This window comes from Artemia franciscana, chromosome 11, assembly GCF_032884065.1.
Source record: "Artemia franciscana chromosome 11, ASM3288406v1, whole genome shotgun sequence".
Lineage (NCBI taxonomy): Eukaryota > Metazoa > Arthropoda > Branchiopoda > Anostraca > Artemiidae > Artemia > Artemia franciscana.
Window position 1 is genome coordinate 40,772,745 of NC_088873.1, and position 23,174 is coordinate 40,795,918.

The following is a 23,174-nucleotide window of genomic DNA, read 5'->3' on the forward strand; positions in this document are numbered from 1 at the left end:
AAAGACAACAAAAGAGTGGCTTTCAAAAATTACAACTTTGGAAATACTCATTTGAGAAGAGAATTTTAGAATTGTGAGAGATTTAGAAAGAATTTTATTTCCGCAATTGTAATTTTTTGCTCAAAAAGAAAGTGAATTTTCATTAATTTGCTTTTGCTGATGGAAAAAAACCTGAAATCGGTTTTGAATCCATGACCCAAATCTAACACTTTACCATTCGAGCTAAGTGAGCTTATTTACAGACTTTACACCTTTAGTAGGTAAATATATACAGATAAATAGGTTTTCTCTGGAGCTACCGACACTCGCCAATTATATAAAGCCAAATATTGAATAGGCATACCTTTAAATCCTTTTTGACAATGACAATTGTAGCTACCACTATTTTTAAATAAACATTTTCCATCATTCTGGCACGGACTTTGGCTACAAGGATCATGTATCTGACAATATTTACCAGAAAACCCGGGTAAGCATAAGCATTGGTAGTTAGTGCTATTAGCTTGGCAAATACCGTGGTTTAAGCATGGACTGGTAAAGCAAGGGTCTGATATTTCGCAAAATTCTCCGGAGTAACCCGGGGTGCAGAAGCATTGGAAAGTACCTCTAGCAGAAACACAAGTTGCACCGTTCCCGCACGGTTTTGCTGCACAGAAGTTGACAACTTCACAAAATTGCCCTTCATAACCATAGAGACATTCACATTGAAACTTAGTAGGCTGAAAATAGCAATCAGAGTCTTCACAAGACTGAGGATTTTCTTCAAGACACCGACAAATTTCAGAACATACTCCACCGTTCAAGCAGCTGACATTGTGGCAAACGTCTGCCATTTCACAGATATCACCTTGAAAGCCAGGCAAACAGTTACAATTTTTAGTGCCATCTGCTTCTACACAAGAACCACCATTTAAGCATATTGCATTAAAGCATTCATCTTTTGTTTGACATAGATCTCCTTTAAAACCCGCCTTGCATGAACATGAATAGCTATCATTACTCAATATGCATAAACCATCATTTAGACATGGATGGGAATAACAAGGGTTATCTAGTTGACAAATAGGCCCAAAATGACTTGCAGCACATTTACAAGTGGCAACACCGTTTGAATCAAAGCATGTTCCGTTATTTTCGCATGTGACATTGAAGCAGACATTTAAAATTTCACAATTATTACCTTTAAATCCTTTTGGGCAAGAACAGGAATAATTCTCCTGGTGAGTGACACATTCACCTCCATTTTCGCAGGGGTTCGAGTGGCATAGGTTTAGTATTTCACAAAATACTCCATCAAATTGCGCTGGACAATCACAAGCTGCATTAGTGCCATCTACTAGACAAATTCCCCCATTCTGACAGGTTACATCTATACACGGGTCAATTAATTCACAAAAGTCATCAATATATTCCGGTGGACATGTACACACAATATTTTCATTTATCTGAGCACACTTTCCATTATTTTTACATGGATTTGGGCTACACAAATTCTTATGAGCACAAGTTGGCCCAATAAATCCTTCGGGACAGTTGCACTTAGCGGTTTCAAAAATATCTGAGCAAGTACCCCCATTCAGACATATGAAATTGTAGCATTTATCTATCACTTCACATAATTCTCCTTCAAAACCTGGCTTGCAGTCACAAGTCTTTTCTTCTCTATTACATTCAGCCCCATTTTTACAAGGTTCATCAAAACAGAAATCGGCGTTTTTACATTCATCAAATAGAAATAACCATGACATTGTCTTAGAAAATTTAGGAAAAATTTTACAAAAATTAAATTTTGTCTCGCTGCTACTTGAAGCTAGTGTGCTATAAAGTCTCAGCTGCTTGAAGTCGCTTTCAGTCACATATGGACTTAAATCATCCCTGGCCCACTCACAGCTATCACCTGTAAAACCATCACCACAAACGCACAAAGCTTCATTATCGATTATAAAGCAAGTACCTCCGTTCATGCACGTAAACGAAAAGCAGGGATTGTGCTCTTCACAATTATCACCATAATAACCATTAGAGCAAGAACAAGAAAAATCAGAGTCAGTAAATCTGTGGCAGCTGCCATGGTTAAGACATGGGTTATTAAAGCAAGGGTCAAAATTATTGCATTCCTCACCAATGTATCCCTCTTTACATAAGCACGTCACCTGGCCATTTTCAGGCACACATTTTCCATTGTTAGAGCATGAATGGTTCCAACAGGGGTCAATATCTCTGCAGGTGTCACCAATGTATGGTGGTGGACACTTGCACGTGAAAGATTCACCATCCCTAAGGCAGACACCTGAATTTGAACAAGGGTTATGGAAGCATGGATTTTTCATTTCACATAGCTCCCCGTCATACCCAACGGGGCAAATGCAGATGGCAAGACCAGATGAGCTGCAAAATATATGCATGTTAGTCAAGCAATGTATGCTGAGTAAGATCCGTAAATTATCTTTTGTCCATTGATTGACAGTTTACTTTTTACTTAACTTAAATTCGCTATTTGAACAATAATAGGAAAACACAAACATCCTTATCAAGTGTCTCCGCTATTAATTCAGCCAAGTCAATCAATATATCCGAAAACAAAAATTATGCCAAATAAATTAAGTTTTTCATGTTTATATCACATAAGATGAAAAAAATAATATAATTTCTTAGGGGTTCAAAGAGCATCAGCACTGCTCTTCAGAGGGCAACGAAGACAACTACAAGATTTCCAATAGTGCCCCTATAGTGCAATTTATATTTGAATATATAAGGAAAAAGGTTTTGTTAAAAAAAAAACTTAAAAAAAAGTTTTGTTCAGAAATTCTTTGATGGGAATATAATTGGTAAATAATGATGATAAATAACATTTAATTAAAAAGAGATTCTTCTCTTTCTTCCTTAAATATTAATTATTATTAATTAGTATTAATGCTAATTAATTAATATTAATTTATTAAATTTTAATTAATTAATATTAATTCTAATTAATTAAATATTAATTCTACATATTAATTAAATAAAAATTCTTCCTTAAATATTAATTTGAAGAAAAAATCTCGCCACTTTATTACATGTTATAATTGATTAGAAAACTGATATAACAGGAAAGAGAAACCACATAATTGGAAAGAATTATTTTATTCTTTCGAATAAGAATTATTGGAAATTTATAACGTTTCACTTCCTTGGGTATACGCCTTACTTATACTACTACTACTTCTACTACCACTAATACTATTACTACTACTAACCACCCCCCGCAGCACTAAGCCAACTGAGGCGTGTCCCTTGTCTATAAAAATCTATTCAAAGCCTACCTCTTTACAAAATCCCAAGAAGTTACAATTTACATTAAATCCTTCCTCACGATCTCCTCCTACCCCATTAGAGGACGACCTTATTTTCGTTTGATCTTAAATGGTTGTCCAAAAAGGGCGATCTTCGGGATTTTGACATCGTTCATCTGCGTAACGTGTTCTCATCATCTCAATCTCTCTCTCATTGTGGCCCTAAAAGGTGGCATAGAAATGCATTCTTCGTACAGCTTGCTGTTTGAAATACGGTCAATCAAACGGGTACCCAAAACAATCCGCAGAAGATTTCTCCGGGAAACATCAAGTAAATCCTCCTCTGTTCAGAGCGTCCATGTTTCAGAGCAATGCTTGACAACTGTCATCCCTGTAGCTTCTTTTATTCTAATCTTGGTTCGAAGATTTATCTTCCTATTGCTCCAAACTTTTTTCAACTGTGAAAATCACTGTAGGTCTTGGTTATTCTACATTTAATATCTTCACTGCGTCCTTCCTATTTACGAACAATAATACCTGGGTAAGTGAAGTTATCAACTTGATTGACCTTCTCATAATCAAATCATGTCTTCACCCTCACTTATCCCCAGTTAAGGCAACTTGGACTATTTTTGAAAGAGCCCTAGAGGCAATTTCTCACGGATCTATAAAAATAATTGCTGTTGATTATGTTTTGTGAAAAAAATTAAAACAAAAATTTTTAAAAAAAGCAAATATATTAAACTTTTTTTTTCAAATATTTGAAACAACAATTTCAACTTTTCTTTGCTCTTTTTAGACTTTTTCTTTTCTTTTTACACTTTCGGGAGAGCTTAAAACGCCAAAAATGTCGGATATCCCGCTAAATCCTTACTTGGTTGAATCATAAGGTATTATGCAGAGCCTATATTGAGCCTTCGATTGAAGGAATCAACAAACCGGTTTTCGATTGAAGCAGTACTCCTCCCATGAGAAACACCTACGCTGATTTTTTTTTTTTGGGGGGGGGGGGTGATAGTAAACGCCAATTTAATTTGTAATTTGAGTAAGAAGTGTCAAGAAATTCAGAAATATATTGAATTCTGGGGATGAAGACATTAAGGTTCCTCCTCCTGCGTACATCTGTACCCAGAGAAGACAATACCAAATGTATTTAAAGTGCCAAACAAGGTATTTCCAGCAATTCTTTCTTTCTTCGTTCCAGCAATCAGAGCTGTATGCCTCCCTGTTTGTCTTGGCATTTTGACAAATATTAAAACAAGGAAAGTAAATTCCTTAGAAGGTGAGTAAATGTATATGAATGATATACCCAGTTTGTATGTCTTTATAATCCGGAGGTTATAAATATCAAACCTAATAGCAACGACTGAGTACCAGTAAACCTCTTCAGTAATCTGGTTATCCCTCTTCAGATCTAAACTCGAGAAAGCAGCTTGATAATTTAAATGAAAAATTAATTAAATTTAAATAAACTCGAAATTAAACCAAATTAATTTAAATTGACTTAGAAATAAATTAGTTTAAATTATTTCTTAGAAATTAAAAGAAATTTAAATGCATAAGAACTGGGGAGAGTAATTCCAGTTCTCGGGAAAATCGATTAAATAATGTAGATAGCATGATAATCCCTAGTAAAGGATACTTTAACGTAAAGGGTAAAGGAAGGTCAAGGGTAAAGGTTCCCCGGATCATTACTTACTAATTTTGGTACAAAGAAAATCATTATTTCGTCCTTTCGATACTTTTTTGATTTTAAAGGGTATGAATTTAGGCACAATAGACCGAAAGAATCATCCAGACTTTGATGAGAAAAACCAGCTCAGCCTAGCAGCACTGGATCTAGGTTTTCTCTTAAGGGGGGGGGGATGTAAAGTATGCCAACCCCTGCCACGCCTTCAATACTGTAAGCATTGCAATTTTCATTTAGAGTGAAAGTTGAATGTATTTCCAAGAAAAATAACGGTATTTATTATTTATTACATATATGTTATTTATTAATAGCGCTGGTTTTATCGAACTCTAGTTTATTTCCACTGGTTTTAAAAGCTGCATAATGGCTTTATTAGAAATGCTGTAAATTTATTTGCTTTAAAGACCCACTTCTCTAGTTGTTCTTTCATCAAATTTTTACCTCTTTTTTTATCTTGCCCAATCTTTCACCCCACCCCCTAGATACAGGGGCGTCATTTGCTATTGGGCAAGGGGGGACACTTACCCCTCCAGACCCAAGGTGTCCCCTCCCCCTAGGCCTCAGTTTGTCTCCCGAGCTGAAATTTAATTTCTGCAAAAAATCTTGTCAAAACTAAGATAAGCCTGCATAATTCAAGTGTTCAGAACAAAGTCAGATTTCTTTACTATATCTTAGTATATCTTTGCCTTTATGGTAATATATGGGCCATTTTTTAGTTTTCACTTTCATTGTTACTTGATTTAGGAAAATTCACTCCAATTTTGCAATCCCCCCTCCCCAAGTATTTTGGTGAAATTATGCCACTGCCTAGATCCAGCCTTAGAGTATAGTCGATTCTATCGGTACTTGTTGGTAATTAAATAAAAAAAATAAGTTTTTTTAAATGAAAGTAAGGAGCGACATTAAAACTTAAAACGAACAGAAATTACTCCGTATATGAAAGGGGCTTTTCCTCCTCAACGCCTCCCTCTGTACGTTAAAGTTTGACTCTTTCTCTTAGCTCTATTTTTTTTTTAAAAGGAAAAACCTTTAGCGTAAAGAGCGGGGCGTTGAGGAAGAAAAGCCCCTTTCATATACGGAGTAATTTCTGTTCGTTTTAAGTTTTGATGTCGCTCCTTACTTTCATTTAAAAAAACAGTTGTTTTTTTTTAATTTAATTTCTGGACGTTTTTTAATTCATGCATGTTTTGATCTTGGCTCTCCCCACATAAATAATTAAAACGAAATTTGCATGTTAATTTTCTTTTTAGCTAAACGGCTTTCTCATAGTTTTAATCGGAAGATTTTGAGAAAAAAAGAGAGGGAGGAAGCCTAGCTGCCCTCTAATTTTTTGATTACTTAAAAAGGCAACTAGAACTTTTAATTGTTTTACGAACATTTTCATTAGTAAAAAATATACGTAATTTACGAATTAACTAACTTAACGAACTTCTATGTTCGTATATTTTTATTGCGTATATGAGGGAGTTCACCCCTCTTCGATACCTCGCTCTTTACACTAAAGCTTAAATTCTGTCCAATTCCTTAAGAATGACCCTTGAATCACAAAGGCCGTAGAATAAATAGTTGAAATTACTAAAAATACTTTCGCGTAAAGAGCGAGGTATTACGAGGAGGTAAATCCCTCATATGCACAATAATTTCTCCTCGTTTTAAGTTTTAATGCTGCTCCTCACTTTCAGTAGAAAAAACTTCTCATATTTATTTTTTCCTTGTTTTTTTAAATAATGCAAAAAAATCCTGCATCCCCTTCATTGAAAGTCTCTTCCCCCATGAGAAGTTTTTCCGTGGAAAGATCCTCCCGCGTAACCCCCCCCCCCCACCCCAACTCTCCCTCCCAAACCAAAAAAAATTCCCTTGAAAACGTCCGTACACTTCCCAGTAACCATTACTATATGTAAACACAGGTCAAGGTTTGTAGCTTGCAACCCCTCCCACGGAGACTGCAGGGTAGTAAGTCGTCCCCAAAGACATAGTTATTAGGTTTTTTGACTATGGTGAATAAAATGGCTATCTCAGAATTTTGATCCGGTGACTTTTGGGAAAAATGAGCGTGGGAGGGGGCCTAGGTGCCCTCCAATTTTTTCGGTCACCTAAAAAGGGCACTAGAACTTTTAATTTCCGTTAGAATGAGCCCTCTTGCGACATTCTAGGACGACTGGGTCGGTACGATCACTCCTGGGAAAAAAAAACAAAAAAATAAACACGCATCCGTGATTTGTCTTCTGGCAAAAAATGCGAAATTCCACATTTTTGTAGAAAGGAGCTTGAAACTTCTACAATAAGGTTCTCTGATACGTCGAATCTGATGGTGTGACTTTCATTAAGATTGTATGACTTTTAGGGGGTGTTTTCCCCTATTTTCTAAAAAGAGACAAATTTTCTCAGGCTCGTAACTTTTGATAGGTCAGACTAATCTTGATGAAAGTCATATATTAAAAATCAGCATTAAAATACGATTTTTTTATGTAGCTATTGGTATCAAAATTCCAATTTTTAGAGTTTTAGTTACTATTGAGCCGGGTCACTCCTTACTACAGTTCGTTACCACGAACTGTTTGACTGGAAATACATTCAAGAATTACGCTTAGGTAACATCTCAGAAAACCAGTTTCTGATCCATAACAAGAGCTAAGAGCTCATATGGCACTTGTGACGAGGCGAGAAGAGCTAAGAGCCAAGAGATCATATGGTATGAGCTCTAACAAAATTCTATGAATCAATAGATTGATTTAAAAAGGAAAATAGGAGGCTTAATGCCGGTCAGGATTTAAAATAAGAGCTCTGAGTCACGATGTCCTTCTAAATATCAAAATTCATTAAGATCCGATCACCCACTCGTAAGTTATAAATACCTAATTTTTTCTAATTTTTCCTCTCCCTTTAGCCCCCCAGATGGTCGAATCTGGGAAAAAGACTTTATCAAGTCAAATTGTGCAGCTCCCTGACACGCGTACCAATTTTCATCGTCCTAGCACGTCCAGAAGCACCAGAATCGCCAAATCACTGAACCCCTCCCCCAACTCCTCCAAAGAGAGCGAATCCAGTACGATTGTGTCAATCACGTATTAAGGATATTTGCTTATTCTATCCACCAAGCTTCATCCCGATTCCTCCACTCCAAGTGTTTTCCCAAGATTCCCCCCTCCAACTCCCCCCAATGTCAAAAGATCTGGTCGGGATTTAAAATAAGAGCTCTGAGACATGAATTCCTTCTAAAAATCAAATTTCATTAAGATCCGATCATCTATTCGTAAGATAAAAATACCCCAATTTTCACATTTTCCAAGAACTCTGGTTTCCCCCTCCAACTCCCCCCAATGTCACAGGATCTGGTAGGAATTTAAAATTAGACTTTAAAGCACAAGATCCTTCTAAATGTCAAATTTCATTAAGATCTGGTCACCCTTTCGTAAGTTACAAATACCTCAATTTTCAAAATTACCCCCCCCCCCCTCCCCCAATTCCACCAAAGAAAGCAGATCCGGTCCGGTTATGTCAGTCACGTATCTTAGACAGGTTTCTATTCTTCCCATCCAGTTTCATCCTGATCTCACCGCTTTAAGTATTTTCTAAGATTTCCGGTCCCCCCAACTGCCCCCTCCAATTACGCTTGATCTGGTTGAGATTTAAAATAAGAGATCTGAGTTACGAGGTCCTTCTAAATATGAAGTTTTATGAAGATCCGATCACTCCTTCGTAAGTTAAAAATGCGTAATTTTTTCTTATTTTTCAGAATTACCCCCCCCCCCCCACTAGAGTGGATCCGTTCCAATTATGTAAATCACGTATGTAAGACTTCTGCTTATTTTTCCCACCAATTTTCATCCCGATCCCTCCAATCTAAGCGTTTTCCATGATTTTAGGTTCCCCCACCCCAAACTTCCCCAAATGTCACCAGATCCGATCAGGATTTAAAATGAGAGCTTTGAGACACGATATCCTTCTAAATATCAAATTTTATTGAGACCCGATCACTGTTCGTAAGTTAAAAATACCTCATTTTTTCTAATTTTTCAGAATTAACCCCTCCCCCAACTACCCCAAAGAGAGCGGATACGTTCCGGTTATGTCAATCATGTATCTAGGACTTGTGCTTATTTTTCCCACCAAGTTTCATCCTGATCCCTCCACTCTAAGTGTTTTCCAAGTTTTAGGTTCCCCCCTCCCAACTCCCCCAAATGTCACCAGATCTGGTCGGGATTTAAAATAAGAGCTCTGAGACAGAATATCCTTCTAAATATCAAATTTCATTGAGATCCGATCACCCGTTCGTAAGTTAAAAATACCTCATTTTTTCTAATTTTTCAGAATTACCCGCCCCCCCAACTACCCCAAAGAGAGCGGATCCGTTCCAATTATGTCAATCATGTATCTGGGACTTGTGCTTATTTTTCCCATCAAGTTCCATCCCGATCCCTCCGCTCTAAGTGTTTTCCAAGATTTTAGGTTTCCCCCCTCTAACTCCCCCCAATGTCATCAGATTCGGTCAAGATTGTCACCAGATCCGATTCCAAACATCAAATTTCATTAAGATCCCATCACCCGCTCATAAGTTAAAAATACTTCATTTTTTCTATTTTTCTGAATTAACCGCCCCCCCCACTCCCCCCCAGATGGTCAAATCAGGAAAACGACTGTTTCTAATTTAATCTGGTCCGGTTCCTGATATGCTTGCCAAATTTCATCGTCCTAGCTTACCTGCAACTACCCAAAGTAGCAAAAGCGGGACCGACAGACAGACCGACAGAATTTGCGATTGCTATACGTCACTTGGTTAATTAAATAAAAAAAACAAGTTTTTTAACTGAATGTAAGGAGCGACATTAAAACTTAAAACGCACAGAAATTACTTCGTATATGAAAGAGGCTGCTTCCTCATCAACGCCCCGCTCTTTACGCTAAAGTTCGACTCTTTCTCTCAATTCTTCTTTTTAAAACAGTAAAATACTTTAGCGTAAAGAGCGGGGCGTCGATGAGGAGGCAGCCTCTTTCATATACGAAGTAATTTCTGTGCGTTTTAAGTTTTAATGTCGCTCCTTACTTTCAGTTAAAAAACTTGTTTTTTTTTATTTAATTTCTGAACGTTTTTGAATCAATGCATGTTTTGATTTTGGCTCTCCGCAGAGGAATAATTAAAACGAAATTTGCATATTTTTTTTTTGGCTCAATGGCTTTCTCATAATTTTGATCGAATGATTTTGAGAAAAAAAGAGCGGGGGACGAAGCCTAGTTGCCCTCCGATTTTTTGGTTAATTAAAAAGGCAACTAGAACTTTTAATTTTTTACGAATCTTTTTATTGGTAAAAGATTTACGTAACTTATAAATTAGCTTACGTAAAGAACTTTTGTATTCTCATGTTTTTATTACATATATGAGGGGATTCGCCCCATCGTCAGTACCTCGCTCTTTACACTAAAGCTTAAATTTTATCCCAATTCATTAAGAATGACCCCCTGAATCACAAAAGCCGTAGAATAAGTAGTTGAAATTACTAAAAATACTTTAGCGTAAAGAGCGAGGTATTAGAAGGAGGTGAGCCCCTCAAATGGGTAATAATTTCTCTTTGTTTTAAGTTTTATTGCTGTTCCTTACTTCCAGCTGAAAAAGCTTTTTCACATTTATTTTTTAATTGTTTTTTTTTTAAATAATGCTAGTAAATCATGCTCTCCCTTCATGGAAATTTTCTTCTCCCATTACAAATTCTCGAAGGAAAGTTCCCCCAGCATATCCCCCTCTTCTCCACCCCTCCCCCAAACCAAAAAAAAAATCCTCCTGAAAACGCCTGTATACTTCCCAATAACCATTACTATATGTAAGCACAGGTCAAAGTTTGTAACTTGTTGCCCCTCCCACGGGGACTTTGGGGGAGTAAGTCGTCCCCAAAGACATAGTTATAAGGTGTTTCGACTACGCTGAATAAAATGGCTATCTCAGAATTTTGATCCGTTGACTTTGGGAAAATAATTATCGTGGGAGAGGGCCTAGGTGCCCTCCAATTTTTTTGGTCACTTAAAAAGGGCACTAGAACTTTTCATTTCCGTTAGAATGAGCCCTCTTGCAACATTCTAGGACAACTGGGTCGATACAATCACCCCTGGGAAAAAGAAAAAAAAAAAAAAAACAAAAAAAAACAAAAAAACAAATAAACACGCATCCGTGATCTGCCTTCTGGCAAAAAATGCAAAATTCCACATTTTTGTAGATAGGAGCTCGAAACTTCTACAGTAGGGTTCTCTGATACGCTGATTCTGACGGTGTGATTTTCGTTTAGATTCTATGACTTTTAGGGGGCGTTTCCCCCTATTTTCTAAAATAACGCAAATTTTCTCAGGCTCGTAACTTTTGATGGGTAAGACTAAACTTGATGAAACTTATATATTTAAAACCAGCATTAAAATGCGATTCTTTTGATGTAGCTATTGGTATCAAAATTCCATTTTTTAGAGTTTTGGTTACTATTGAGCCGGGTCGCTCCTTACTACAGTTCGTTACCACGAACTGTTTGATACCAAGTGCCATAAAAACAAGTAACGGATGATGCAATGCATTGAACTTCGACAGATTGCACTGGACTTGTATAATTTGTGCTTTGTATCTGCAAATTAGGGTGAAGGGGGTTTAGTTTTGGTTAAGTTTCCATGATTTTGTTTCTAAAGTATTATTTTATCATCATGTTTTGTTATATTTCTTGGGTGTCTTTCGAATAGACTACAAGTACCATTCTATCAAGTGCAATGATTCTTCTTAATTTCTTCCACAAGAATAATGAGTCCAGATGACAAACTTTATTGGATAGTTATCAGATAGTTCTTATTTGCCTATACTTACGTTACGAAAATTCAAACTTACAAGTCTATAAATAAAGGTTCATTTTACAAGTAGTGTCATTTCAGACTATTTAAAAGAACTGATAAGAAAAAAGTGCAAATATCAGGGTATAAAAATCAAGGACTGTTTGTGTCTGATGGTATTACTAGAGATGTTAAAGAAATTAATATTTACCTTGTATCTGTAACGCTGTGTTTTTAAAGAATCTGGAATGATGAATCTGATGAAAAATTAAGCTAAATCTAACATTTCGATTTCTGGAATTTGAACATTAAACATTGCTTTTTAATTTAACGTTAAGGTGTGAAGGCTATATTTGATTTTTAAATGGAAATATGTTTTTTTTCTTGAATTAGAATATTTTTTTTAGATTCATTTTAGATTTTTTTTTAGATTTATTTAGATTTTTTTTTTTAATTCGTCTTATTTTTTTTTACATTCAATCAGTTCAAAACTGGAGATAAAATTTATAGTGTTTAGAAAGTCTTATTTGTCTACTATTAAGTTTACACTGAGGATTTACTTGAAGCATTCCGATTTATTTTAAAATCTTTTTTATTTAAATTTTATTTAACTGAATAAACTTTTTGAAATTTAATTTAAAAGCTATTTAAAAAATCTCTCAATTTTGTCGTAATCCTTTTCCCTTTTCCAACTTAATCAAATAGTTAACTGGTCAGTATCTACTCCCATGCCGTCTATTTTATTTACTGTTTAAATAGGTTGCCATTAGGAAGCTGATATTCCGACTTGAATATTGAATGCCTGATTTTAGTGAGAATCTAGAAAACCTATTTGCTAGTGGACAAAACCTTGCAAAAATAAATTTTAAGTCAACAATGTTGATGAAAAAAAAAGTTAAAAGATTACAGATTCCAGTTAAAAGAGCCGTTGCAGCGTTAGAACGGCGCTAAGAAAGTCGTGAAACTAGTAAAAGTAGATTACAGATTACAGTTAAAAGAGCCGTTGCAGCGTTAGAACGGCGCTAAGAAAGTCGTGAAACTAGTAAAAACAAATAATAAGATTTTTTCGAAAAGTGCTCGGTGCGAAATTCGCAATTGTTTTGTCCTCATAAAAAAAAAAATCCTCGTCATTATAAATATTTGTTTTACATAGTTACAGTTACGGTTGCTACGGTAAATCTGAGAAAATAAGGCCAAGCAAATGATAATTACAAGGCCATATAATTATGCAAGCTTGATTATTTTGCAGAAAAAAATGTCTAACAAGCATTTAACACATTAAATATCTAATATATTATTATAATGGCTACAATAATTGAATATTTAACATATTCATTTCTTTTACCTTACACATGTTCCTCCATTCAGGCACATTTCTGAAATTGTTGCGCATGGATCTTCTACTTCACAACGATTTCCTCTGAATCCCTCTGGGCACAAGCATTCAAATTTCCCTTCACCTATATCTTCACAGGAGGCTGGAGGAAAAAATATATTACGGTGTTGCCGTACTCTACTTAAAGTACCAAAAATACCTGACTAAATGCAAAAAAACTAAAAGTTACTTAATAAGCAGCTTTACATGTATTAGCTTTAGTTCTTGTTTACGAGCACTGCACTGAAAAAAAAGAAGAAAAATAACACTTTCAGGACTTTTTAGTCACCCAATTTTGTTTGTTAGAAAATTTAAAATTTTCATTTCGGGAATCCCCTGGTCTAGTAGTTTTCCAAATGGGATGAAGCATCTATTGTTTGCATTTTGGCAAGATTCCTAATTTTAAGTCTGCCTTACACAGTAGGGAACAGCCGAAGGTGCTTCAGCATTTGAGGACTTACACCTCTCTTACGAGAAAACAAGTACAATTACTATTATTATGACATGAGCTTAACAAAAGGGATGTTTAAGGGCTTGAGTCCCTCTTTTGAATATTTTGTTTGTAATATTATTATCAATTTGTAACTGTTTAATTCTCTTGACAAAATGAAGAAAAAGAATCGTAAAGAAGAGAAAACGAAGAAGAAAAAGGGAGAGGAAAAATTAGAATAAATGAGGCATTTATAACTTACGAGTGGGTGATCGGATCTTAATGAATTTTGATATTTAGAAGGACATCGTGACTCAGATCTCTTATTTCAAATCCTTACCGGCATTAAGCCTCTGATTTTCCGTTTAAATCAATCTATTCATTCTTAGAATTTTTAGAGCTCATACCATATGAGCTCTTGGCTCTTAGCTCTTCTTGCCTCGTCGCAAGTGCCATATGAGCTCTTAGCTCTTGTTTTTAAAGAGGACACCCATCAAAAGTAGTGCTCCCTTCACCAAATATCAAAATGAGAAGAAACGTCAACTGGGAATATGACTTTTTTCTGTTCTTACTACATAAACAGATAGGGAAACCTAATGGACGATAAGCAGCCTCTTCAACACGGTTCTCATTTTACTTATATTTTATTTTACTTATTTTATTATATTTAGAGATGTGGATGAAAATATTGTCAGATCGACAAGATCTGGTTGTACTTTCTAACTCCGTATGTTAAAACGTGCCAGAAAGCATACAGTATGCCCTACTAAGTTCTATCCAGAAAAAAAGTTATTTCATTTTCTATGTCAAATTTTAACTTAAAGAATGATGGGTGAAGGAGACCAGCTCGTCTCAAACATGGATACAAATAGATTTAGTGAACTCAAAATAGATAAAAATAATTTATTATATAATAAATTATTATAAATAAATTACAAATATATAATTATACTAAATATGTGTACAAATTATATATAATATTGCAGTATAATGATATTATAAATAGATATTATATAATTTATTATAGTTTAATGAAATAAAAAAATCATAAAAATGATAATTAATAAAAATAATAAAAAAACAAGAATACATTTGGTTACACTCGGCCGCTTAGTAGAGTCCCCAAGTATCGCCTCTATTCGGTCAAAGTCTGAATGTTGTTCTTTATTTAATTTGAAGAAGATTTTATTTCCTCGTTCGAAAATGGCTTCGCTTTGGTTTGACTTTCGATTTGAAAAGGATTTCATTTCTGCTCGTTTATCAAATTCTGAGTAATTTGAATAATTGATCTTCATTGTGTTAACTTCAACTGTAGATCATATATTATAACACCTAGAGAATAACGGCTCATTTAACCGTATTTGTTATGGTCTATATAATCGTTATCTTTTAGATAAGAGAGAGGCTGTCGCCTTCACCAAACTCCAACTCTTTACGGTAAGTTGAATTTGTTGTCATAATGCTTAGATGTTTTAAACTGACACTTTAATAAAAACGATCGTTTCCATGATAAAATGGAAACTTTCACCCCAGGTAGCACCCATATTACACACTTAGTCCAAACATGTTCCTCCAAATGAAGGAAGACCGGGGGTTGTATCCTCCTTCCACCCTCTTTCCCTAAAAAAGATTAATGTTTTCGCGATATTCCCAATGATTTCATAGATTTTTAAAAGAATTCTCCTGTATTTTTCTGAATATGCCCCCTCCTCTTTCTGCAAGTTCATTATTTCGTACGTTTTGACCCCCCCCCCCCTAGAAATGTTTGTCCGACTTGTAAAAAAACGCAACAAAAATGAATATAAAGATATTTTTGATGTGTTTTTTAAAGCTTTTTTGTAAGCCCTCTCAAATTTTTTGTAACCTCCCCCCCAAAAAGTCCTGGATACGGCTCTGCTGAAAAAATATGACAATTTTGAGTCTGTCCCACTAGCTCGTAAATATTGCTCAGAAAAAAACGGGATAGAAACTCTTACATCTTTTCAATAAGATTTTCCCAATAATATTATAGATTTTTCGAATAATTCGTCTGCATTTTTCTGAAGTTCTCCCACTCCCTATTGGAAATAAATTCTTGTGTTCTAGTTTTTATTGATAAAATGCGCTATTTGTGAGCTTGTCCGAATACTTTACCCCCCCCCCCCCTAATGTGCAAATATATGGCCCAATTTATATATTTTCCATCTATTCTGTCACTTCTCTTTGTCTTGTCTCAAGCTAAGCTGAAAGAGACTAACGAAAAAAACCGGTTCAATGTGTCAATTACAATGTGTCAGTAAATGAACAACTTGAGCGGTAGGGGGTTTATCATACAAGTACCATAAAAAGTAAATGATTAATATTGTTATCTTTCTTGATAAAGCATTCAAATGTTTGAAATATGTATCTTGATAAATTATCTTTAGTACAAAGTTTTGCTGTGAAAACCTTCTTTAGGTATTTATAAACTCTGAGTACAAGCGATACTTGTCGTATTTTTTGTTTTAATTTAGGTTGAGCTAAGTATGAGTAATTATATCGTAACCTTCAAGATAACGATGAAATGCACTTCAAAATTTTTTGTTAAAAAATTATGAAATTCTAGATTTCTTTTTAACATATAAATCAAACAGTTCTCGGTAGTGTGCTGCAATTACGTAGCGACACAGGCTAGTAGTAACCGAAATTCTAATAAAATAATTTTAATAACAATGTAGACATCAAAAGAAATGGTTTTTTATGGTGATTCCAAATATATAAAATTCCTGAAATTTAAATTATCCGTAAAAAGCCTGAAGCCTGATCAAATTTGCCTGATTTTCCTAAAAGGGAAGCACACCTGCAAAAAGGCAAGTGATCTTGGTGAAAATCACACCATCAAATTCAGCATATCCGAGAACCTTGCAGCAGTGTTTCAAGGTCCTATCTATAAAAACGTGGAATTTCGCTTTTTTTGCGAAAAGAAAGATCTATGGAAAAGGAAAAATTATGTACGGTGACGCATCAGCTATTAGGGAGGAGGACCGCCGAGTTATTTTTTTAGGTGAGGGAGGGGTGGGTGCCTGATACCTCGACAGTTTGTTCTTATGCCCAAATTTTTTAACTTTCCATTGAGCGTTCAGATAATTTAGAATAGGGCCTCAGGGAGGGAGAGTAGAAAGTAATCTTTAATCTCCTCTTATTTAGACTAACATACGACGAAGCGTACAGTATGAGGCCTGAGTGGACGAAAGTTCCTTCCATTTTGTGGAGACGATGGTTCATTTTCGATAGTTATTCTTAATTTCAGAATTTCAAGAAATGAGTTTTTTTCTCGAAGCGAGGCAATGCAAAATTTAAATTTTGATTTACAGAGTTAGGTCTAATAGCCGGTGTCCTTACTTGCGTATATTTTTATCTTGGAAATGGTGTTAAAAGCGAAAATAAATTAAATAAAACACTAATTCGATTCAAAATGAAAGTAAAGAGCAGCATTGAAACATAAAACACAAACGAACAGAAATCATTCCATATATGAGGGGAGTTCCCCTTCTCAGCCACCACCCCCATACACTCGCTCCAGAGGCTAAAGTTTGACTTATTGTATTAATTCTGCAAAAATGACACAAGGGCGTTAATTTGGAGCATTAAATAGTTTTAAAGTATTATACATCTTTCAAACAGTTCGTGGTAACGAACTGTAGTAAGGAGCGACCCGGCTCAATAGTAAACGAAACTCTAAAAAAACGGAATTTTGATGCTAAAAGATGCATCAAAAGAATCGAATTTTCATGCTGATTCTAAATATGTAACTTTCATCAAATTTAATCTTTGTCATCAAAAGTTACGAGCCTGAGAAAATTTGCCTTATTTTGGAAAATAGGATGAAACACCCCCTAAAAGTCAAAGAATCTTAACGAAAATCACACCATCGCATTCAGTGTATCAGAGAGCCCTATAGCAAAAATTTCACGCTCCTATCTACAAAATGTGGAATTTCGTATATTTTGCCAGAAGACAGATCACGGGTGCGCGTTTATTTGTTGTTTTTTTTCCCAGGGGTCATCGTATCGACCAAGTGGTCCTAGAATGTCGCAAGAGGGGTCATTCTAACGGAAATGAAAAGTTCTAGTGCCCTTTTTAAGTGACCAAAAAATTGGAGGGCACCTAGGCCCCCTCCGACGCTCATTTTTTCCCGAAGTCAACGGATCAAAATTTTGAGATAGCCATTTTGTTCCGCATAGTCGAAAACCATAACAACTATGTCTTTGGGGATTACTTACTCCCCCACAGTCCCCGGGGGAGGGGCTGCAAGTTACAAACTTTGACCAGCGTTTACATACAGCAATGGTTATTGGGAAGCGTACAGACGTTTTCAGTGGGATTTTTTGGTTTGGGGATGGGGTTGAGGGGAGGGGCCTATGTGTGAGGATCTTTCCTTGGAGGAATATGTCATGGGGGAGAGAAATTCAATGAAAAGGGTGCGGGATTTTCTAGCATTACTATAAAAAAGCAATGAAAAGATAAACATGAAAAAGATTTTCAATTGAAAGTAAGGAGTAGCATTAAAACTTAAAACGAACAGAGATTGTTACGCATATGAGGGGTTCTAAAAATACTTTAGCATAAAGAGCGAGGTATTTAGGAGAAGATAAATACCTCGCTCTTTATGCTAAAGTATTTTTAGTAATTTAAACTATTCATTCTACGGCCTTTCTGATTAAGGGGTTATTCTTAAAGAATTGGGACAAAGCTTAAGATTTAGTGTAAAGAGCGAGGTATTAACGAGGGGACAAACCCCCTCATATACATAATAAAAATATAAGAATATGAAAGTTTGTTAGGTAAGTTAATTCTTAAGTTACGTATATTTTTTACTAATAAAAACGCTTGTTAAAAATTATAAGTTCTAGTTGCCTTTTTGAGTAACCGAAAAATTGGAGGGCAACAGGGCTCCTTCCCCGCCCCTTATTTCTCAGAATCGTCTGATCAAAACTAAGAGAAAGCCATTTAGCCAAAAAAGAATTAATATTGCAAATTTCATTTTAATAATTTATGTGCAGAGAGCTAAAATCAAACATGCATTAATTCAAAAACGTTCAGAAATTGCATAGAAAAAACTAGTTTTCTTAACTGAAAGTAAGGAGCGACATTAAAACTTAAAACGAACAGAAATTACTCCGTATATGAAAAGGGTTGTCCCCTGCGCAATCCCTCGCTCTTTACGCTAAAGATTGACTCTTTGCCACAGTTCTACTTTTTAAAACAACTAAAAACTTTAGCGTAAAGAGCGAGGGATTGCGGAGGGGGCAAGCCATTTCATATACGGAGTAATTTCTGTTCGTTTTAAGTTATAATGTCGCTCCTTGCTTTCAGTTAAAAAAACTAGTTTTTTTTATTTATAACTTAAAGAAAGGGGTTGAGAAAAAGGCAGCTCCTCTCACATAGGTAATAATTACTGTTAGATTTAAGTTTTGATGTCGCTAATTACTTTATTTTGAAAAAAATTCTTTCTTTTATTTAGTGTACGCGAAAGCTGGCTACCTTCACGACAGGAGAAAAGATAGTAAAAAACTAAAGAAAAATACTATATACAAAATACTATAATACAAACATACTATATAAAAAATATATAAAGGTCAAAAATCCTTATTACAAGCAGTCCAACAAGCTGTTGAGATATAAATGTGGAGACATAAAATTAATAAATAAAAAGGGAACAATAAATGAATAATACAAAACAATTAAATAAAGAAATAGACAGAATCAGAAACAAATAAACGTAAACAAAGGAATAAATGAATATATAATAAATAAAAACGATGGTTGTATACCTTGATTGAGACAGGGGTTGCTATCGCAAGGGTCGGAGATATCGCAAAATTCACCGTAAAATCCTTCGTTACAGCTACAGAAGAAGTCACCCGAATTCGACTGAACGCATGAGCCTTCATTACAAATACCCACGCCACCGCAAGCTGAAAAAAATAAATCTTATTAGCTGATTGCTTTTGGCTGATCGAATCAGCCAAAAATTAACAGAAAAAGTGGCTTAGGCTTCGTCCTATGAATAATCATGGTAATCATTTAGTAGTCAAGATCTGAAAAACTAAGGTTAGATAAAATATTACCCCCGGAACATTTAACATAGAAAAGAAAATATGAACGGTAAAAATCAAAATATATATGAGTTTCAAATAAACACAGGCGTACTTAATTTTAGTTTACGAGCGTTAAATTAAAAAAAAAATACTTTGCTGTAGGCTAAAGATAGGCTAAAGATGTAGGCCTCCAAAGAAAAAAAAAAGCTCATATGCAAATAAATCTTTAAGAAAAAAATTATTTCTCACAGTTTAATGCTGCACATATCATTTGCTTAAAAAAAAAATCATAGGGCGGTTTTTACACAGAAAATACTTTACGCCCGCATATCTCTGTTCCTTTACCTCAGTCCACAGGGGTGACACACATTATTTTTTTAATGAAGAAGGATTGCATAAAACAACGATTATACTTTTTTAATGAAAGATAATGTTCTTTTTAAATAAGAAGGATAATGTTTTTTTTAACTATGGTTAAAGAAAACTTTCTTCAGTGCAGGATAATCAAACGGTTCGTGGTAACGAACTGTAGTAAGGAAATAGTAACCAAAACTCTAAAAAATGGAATTTTGATACCAATAGTTACATCAAAAGAATCGCATTTTAATGCTGATTTTAAATATATAAGTTTCATCAAGATTAACTTTACCTATCAAAAGTTACGAGCCTGAGAAAATTTGCCTTGTTTTCGAAAATAGGGAGAAACACCCCCTAAAAGTCATACAATCTTAACGAAAATCACACCATCAGATTCAGCGTATCAGAGAACCTTTTTGTAGAAGTTTCAAGCTCCTATCTACAAAAATGTGGAATTCTGTATTTTTTGCCAGAAGGCAGATCACGGATGCGTGTTTAATTGTTTGTTTTTTTTTCCCAGGGGTGATCGTATCGACCCAGTGGTCCTAGAATCTTGCGAGAAGGCTCATTCTAACAGAAATGAAAAGTTCTAGTGCCCTTTTTATGTGACCAAAAAATTGGAGGGCACCTAGGCCCCCTTCCACCCCAATTATTTTTCCAAGTCACCGGATCAAACTTCTGAGATAGCCACTTTATTCACCGTAATCGAAACACCTTTTAACTATGTCTTTGGGGGCGACTTACTCCCCCACAGTCCCCCTGGGAGAGGCTACAAGTTACAAACTTTGACCAGTGCTTACATGTAGTAATGGTTATTTGGAAGTGTACAGACGTTTTCAGGGGGATTTTTAGGTTGGGGGGTTAAGAAGAGGGAGATATGTAGGGGGAATTTTCCTTGGAGGAATTTGTCGGGGGGGGGGGAGAAAATTTTCATGAAGGGAGCGCAAGATTTTCTAGCATAATTTCAAAAAAAAAACAATGAAAAAATAAATATGAAAAAGTTTTTTCAACTGAAAGTAAGAAGAAGCATTAAAACTTAAAACGAACAGAAATTATATATATATATATATAATATATATATATATATATATATATATATATATATATATATATATATATATATATATATATATATATATATATATATATATATATATATATATATACATTATGATAATAAAAATCAGTCAAAAGTTAGCGTAATTTAGACTCTTTTAAGTTTTGGGATGTTGAGTGCTCGATTGAGTCTTGCGAGACAATCTTTTTTTTTTTTTTTTTATAGGCAACGATCAGATACTTGAAAAGGATATAATAGATCGAATGTACAGACTGACAAAGGCAAATTTTAGCAGTCCTTTCATGCGATTTGTAATTCGTCTATACCTAAAGCGTATATTTGAATTCTAATAGTAGGATTATTTTAAGCTTCTAAATTAACACAAACCGGTCCAGTTTCATTCGCTCAAATCAAGAAACACTGATATTCAGATTAAAATAATTACTTGTAAGTTTTAACAAACTCTATTTAGTACCAGTAGTGACAAAGGAGATTCTACGACGGAAGGGACGAGAATAATGTGAAAAGGTATAACATGAAAAGGTATAAAGGTAAAAACATGAAAAACAAGAATAGGGGATTTCCTTTCCTCTGGAAATGGCATCATGATACAGATACAAGAGTCTGGCCAAATAAGTAGGCGGTTCAATGTTTATGACCCGCCTGTATCATGTTTGTCACAGAACTTTCTGTTATTGTTCAAGTAATTTATTCAAGGACACCAATTGGCGAAGGGTCGACAGGAGAGAGAGGCCTTCTCCTCATTTCTCCAAGGTAAAAAAGTTTCACATGTAAAAAATGAAATTCCTTGAAAATTGACATATTATCTTTTTTATACTTAAGCAAAAATTTTTAGTCAACTACTCACCTCCCCCCCCCCCCAAAAAAAAAGAGATAAAAACCTCTCAATTAATTATCTAGGCCAAATACTGTGGGAAAAAAGAACAGTATTCCAAAAGTTTTGAAGTCGAATCACAAAGTTTACACAAAATCGGCATAAAAGATCGAACCAAAAGCTTTTGAAATTGAATCATAAGAGATTAGACACACGAGCAGTTATGCATCAAATACTTCTTTTCTTTTTAAGCTCAGTCATGGATGTTGGACGTTCAACTAGCTTCAAATGCAATCTAACATTTGCCACGTGCGTCAGGAACAATCTGCATAGCTTGAATGAAAATATCCGCCGCAATTTCAACGCTAAAAATTAGCTATGGTTAATTCAGTCACGACTGTTTAATTGATATTTCGCTTTCTCCAAATCTAGTCATAATCATAGCGTAAAATTTGTTTTTAAATACTTTCAGGCTGGATAACCTAGACAATAGCTGCAAAAGTATCAAGTACCACTCATACGGAAACCTTTCAAGATTGAAACCAAAAGAGACGATGACAGAGCCATCCAAAAATTTAGCCCCCTTGACAACCATGAACTGAATCAAACAATTCGTGGTAACGAACTGTAATAAGGAGCGACCCGGCTCAATAGTAACCAAAACTAAAAAAAATGGGATTTTGATACCAATAGCTACATCAGAAGAATCGCATTTTAATGCTGATTTTAAATATATAAGTTTCATCAAGTTTAGTCTTACCCATCAAAAGTTACGAGCCTGGGAAAATTTACGTTTTTTAGAAAATAGGGGGGAAAACCCCATAGATTGTCATAGAACCATAACGAAAATCTATATATATATATATATATATATATATATATATATATATATATATATATATATATATATATATATATATATATATATATATATACACCATCTCATTCAGTGTATCAGAGAACCCTATAGCAAAATTTCAAGCTCCTATCTACAAAAATGTGGAATTTCGTATTTTTTGCCAGAAGACAGATCACGAGTGTGTGTTTGTTATTTTTTTTTTTTTTTCAGGGGTCATCACATCGACCAAATGGTCCTAGAATTCACAGAGGGCTCAAACACCCCCTAAAAGTCATAGAATCTTAACGAAAATCACACCATCAGATTCAGCGTATCAGAGAACCCTACTGTAGAAGTTTCAAGCTGCTATCTACAAAAATGTGGAATTTTGTGTTTTTTGCCAGAAGGCAGATCACGGATGCGTGTTTATTTGTTTGTTTGTTTTTTTGTTTGTTTTTGTTTTTCC

The 23,174-nt window shown here is 34.8% G+C and overlaps 1 protein-coding gene across 2 annotated transcripts in view; it reads right to left on the bottom strand.

Annotated features, from left to right (window-relative positions):
• Positions 1-205: 205 nt before the first annotated feature.
• The window catches only part of LOC136033225 (fibropellin-1-like), a 176,045-nt gene continuing 153,076 nt past the window's right edge, over positions 206-23,174 (bottom strand). The window contains exons 8-10 of one of the 2 annotated variants that reach the window (XM_065713938.1): positions 19,355-19,498; positions 13,103-13,235; positions 206-2,388 (exon numbers count right to left, since the gene is read on the bottom strand). In XM_065713938.1, coding sequence (XP_065570010.1) covers positions 246-2,388; positions 13,103-13,235; positions 19,355-19,498 — 2,420 coding nt within the window. In that variant the 3' untranslated portion in view covers positions 206-245. The remainder of the gene's footprint in view (positions 2,389-13,102; positions 13,236-19,354; positions 19,499-23,174) is intronic. The other variant, XM_065713937.1, reaches the window with a different exon arrangement.